At 54.7% G+C, this 3,642-nt stretch overlaps 1 protein-coding gene across 1 annotated transcript in view; it reads left to right on the top strand.

The window, feature by feature from the left end:
* Window positions 1–253: 253 nt before the first annotated feature.
* TIMM17A (translocase of inner mitochondrial membrane 17 homolog A (yeast)) overlaps window positions 254–3,642 on the top strand; it is a 3,839-nt gene continuing 450 nt past the window's right edge. The window contains exons 1-4 of the mRNA XM_010012651.1: window positions 254–347; window positions 1,265–1,328; window positions 1,655–1,783; window positions 2,141–2,251. Coding sequence (XP_010010953.1) covers window positions 288–347; window positions 1,265–1,328; window positions 1,655–1,783; window positions 2,141–2,251 — 364 coding nt within the window. The 5' untranslated portion in view covers window positions 254–287. The remainder of the gene's footprint in view (window positions 348–1,264; window positions 1,329–1,654; window positions 1,784–2,140; window positions 2,252–3,642) is intronic.

The following is a 3,642-nucleotide window of genomic DNA, read 5'->3' as shown; positions in this document are numbered from 1 at the left end:
CCCGCTCTTTGGGGGGGTGTTTATGCAGGTGCTGCCACTGCCACTGCCGGGAGGTGGGTCCTTGGGCTCTCCCCAAAGGTCCAGCTGGTTTTCCTGGAGGATTTATGACTGGGTGGCTGTGAGGCTGTGCCCCTGGCAGGCTGGCCTCATGCTCCTGGGACACTCGGTGCAGGGGCAGCGCCTCCACAGGAGTTTCTGGCACCACTTCCCATGATGTCATTGAGTGTTTTCACCTTTCTTTCTCTAGTCCCTGGAGGATAGTGGATGACTGCGGAGGCGCCTTCACCATGGGAGCCATCGGGGGGGGCATCTTCCAGGCTATCAAGGGCTTCAGGAATTCCCCAGTGGTAAGTCACCAGTTGGGCGCGTGCTCAGGGAGCAGCCTGCTTGTGGTGCAGGGCCCCGCTGGCCACAGGAGAAATCCCTGTGGGTGGCACTGGTTACAACCCCCGTGTCATCAATCCAGAACAGGAGGGAGGGTCCATCTGAGGAGCAGCTCAGGATCCACATGGATCCTTCATCCTTCTGTGTACAGGGACTATCCCTCCAGGACCTTGTCCAAAGCCCCTCTCCAGGTTTTCTGGAGCCCCTTTAGGCACTGGAGCTGCTCTAAGGTGTCCCCTTCAGGAGCCTTCTCTTCTCCAGCTGCCCCAGCCCAGCCCTCTCAGCCTGGCTCCAGAGCAGAGCTGCTCCAGGCCTGAATGACTGAATTTGGGACAACCAGAGAGCCTCCAGCTGAGCACACTGCTCCTGCTCTGTGGGCATCTGAAACAGGGTCGAGGTGATTGTACTGAGATAGACCAAATGGCAACGTGTGGTTTTCCTCTAACACAGCCCGTGGTGCTCTTCCTCTGGGTTGATTTCCCTGTTCTCCATGGGCACAGTCTCCTGCCTGGGGTTACCTGCAGCAGCTGCTGCTGTTGGCTGTGCAAAGTGTGTCAAGTGACCCAGCACCAGATAGGAACAAAGGAATGATGCACCTGGAAAATAAACTGGCTTCTCTTGCTGAGCATTTAATGTCCTGTTCAACCCCTACAGGCCACTCAGACACGCTCTGATCTTAAAGTGTTTCCTGCCTGACGCTCTCATTCCTTTCTGTAGTTGACAGGGATTTATAAGGCTGTGATAAGTACTATAGGATGTGGAAGATGTGTTTTCTGTCAGCTCCTGCTCACAGCTGCCTTGGAGACAGGTTTGTGCTGTGCACTCAGATGGGCTCTGAGGCTTCACTCTCATTGTAAGTGTTGTTTCTCCTTTCCTGTAGGGTGTAAACCACCGGCTGCGGGGCAGCTTGACAGCAATTAAAACAAGAGCTCCACAACTGGGAGGTGAGTATGGGGAAGCTCAGTTTAGAAGCTGAATTGCTTCTCTTGGCTGCTGAGACAAGGACTAAATCACTGCAGAGCCCCAGCCTGGGTTGGGTTGAAGGGAGCTTAAAGCTCCTCCAGCTCCAACCCCTGCCCCGGGCAGGGACACCTTGCACTAGAGCAGGTTGCTCCAACCTGTGTCCAACCGGGCCTCGAGCACTGGTTCTTTGCTGGGATGTTTCCGTGTCACATCCTGCGCTGGTGCTGTGCCACCTCCTGGTGATGGGCCTGCAGCAGAGTTGGCTTCTCTGCCTTCCCTAAAGCGGGTTTTGTGTTGTTTCTCACAGGTAGCTTTGCTGTCTGGGGAGGCCTCTTCTCCATGATTGACTGCAGCATGGTCAGAATGAGAGGGAAGGAGGATCCTTGGAATTCCATCACCAGCGGAGCCCTGACTGGAGCCATATTAGCTGCAAGAAGTAAGGAATTGAGGATATGGGTTGGAAAACCTCTGTACTATCAATGTGCTCGTCATTGTAGTGAAGCAACTGTGATCCCCAAACTGGGATTTCCTTTCTCAGACAACTGGAAAGAGAATCTGAGGCTTTTGTCCTGTGCTCAGGGAAGCAACAAGCACTGAAACATTACCCAGGTCCTTTGTTTCTGTGGAGGGGGGGAGTTGCTCCATCGGGATCCTTTTAGTGGTGACGCCAGTGAGGCTTTGTGGATGCAGAACGGCTGCTTCTGAGCCTGCTTCTAGGAGAGAGAACAACTAAAGCAAGAGCTGAACGTGCACCGGGGGCTCAAAAGTGGTCTTTTGTGCTTTTGATTTTTAGATGGCCCCGTTGCCATGGTGGGATCTGCTGCCATGGGAGGAATTCTCCTGGCTTTAATCGAAGGAGCTGGAATTCTCTTGACGAGATTTGCCTCCACACAGTTTGCAAACGGTGAGGAGCCCCCAGGATGTGGTGCCACAAAGCCTTTACCAGCACACCTCTGCCCCTCACTGCTCCGGGCACTGAGCAAAGCTGCTCCAGCTGCAAAGGCTGTGGGAAGTCAGGAGGAGGCGGATGGAGGAGGCTTATCCCTGCCTTCCCTCTGGTGGCTGGAGGCTGGAAATAGGTGTATCCCAGCCCTGTCCCTGATGCAGCCACACGGCCGGAGGGTGTTGGCAGCAGCAGGATTTCGGGCAGCAGTGGGTGACACGACAGCTTTGAGGGAGCAGGTTGTGGGCAGAGGAGTGGTTCTGGCAGGTCCCTGTGCTCTGTGTGCAGGAGTGTGGGTAACCCCGGGTTAAAGGAGCTGATGGAGATCAGCAGATGGAGACAGAGAAAAGGTTCCCAGGAGCTGGTGGTGGTTTTTTACTGACCTGCTTCCAACCCAACATCCCTGTTTGTTTTTCCTGAGGAAAGCACAAGCTGAGGGGTTGTGGGCAGAGGAGTGGTTCTGGCAGGTCCCTGTGCTCTGTGTGCAGGAGTGTGGGTAACCCCGGGTTAAAGGAGCTGATGGAGATCAGCAGATGGAGACAGAGAAAAGGTTCCCAGGAGCTGGTGGTGGTTTTTTACTGACCTGCTTCCAACCCAACATCCCTGTTTGTTTTTCCTGAGGAAAGCACAAGCTGAGGGGTCAGTTGGCTGAGGTGGTTCTGTGCAAACACTCCCTGTGTAAAATACTCCAGCCTCTGTCCCCCGCTTTACTTTGGGAGGAATAGAGCCAAACCCACTGGTGGTGGAAGGATGAGGAGCAAGCCACTAATTCCCAGAGGACTTCCTGGCCCAGCCTTGTTCCCTGATCCTCTTTGTTCAGTCTAAACTGTAACAATTTCTTTTCTTGCTACAAAGACACTCGAAGTTAAGCTGCTCTAGAGGAGGAGTTACCATCTGTGTGGCACAGCTTATCCTCTCTAAAGCCAGCACATGGCCCAGCTCTTGCTTCCCTCCAGCAGCATGGCCGGGAGCAGCCTCAGGAAGGCAACTCCAGGTGGTGGTTCTGTTTGTGGCTCACTTTGTTGGCAGGAGAGTTTCTGTGGGTCAGTCTTCATGGATGGTGAAGCTCAGGTCGAGGGGGCCAAGGAAGAGGGTTCCAGCTGCTTTATGGGGCTGGAAGTGTGTCCCTCCCTGCCCCAGTTCATGGCCCTGTTAGTAAAGGAGGTGAAAGTGCAGTCCTTGTTGGGCAGAAGCTCTTAAGCATAGAACCCCAGCCTGGTTTGGGTTGAAGGGAGCTTAGAGCTCATCCAGCTCCAGCCCCTGCCCCGGGCAGGGGCACCTTCCACTAGAGCAGGTTGCTCCAAGCCCCTGTGTCCAACCTGGCCTTGAACACTGCCAGGGATGGGGCAGCC

The sequence above is a fragment of the Nestor notabilis genome, unplaced genomic scaffold, assembly GCF_000696875.1.
Source record: "Nestor notabilis isolate BGI_N333 unplaced genomic scaffold, ASM69687v1 scaffold17344, whole genome shotgun sequence".
Classification (NCBI taxonomy): Eukaryota; Metazoa; Chordata; class Aves; order Psittaciformes; family Psittacidae; genus Nestor; species Nestor notabilis.
Note: the sequence above shows the minus strand (reverse complement) of the source record. Positions and strands in the feature narration are given on the sequence as shown.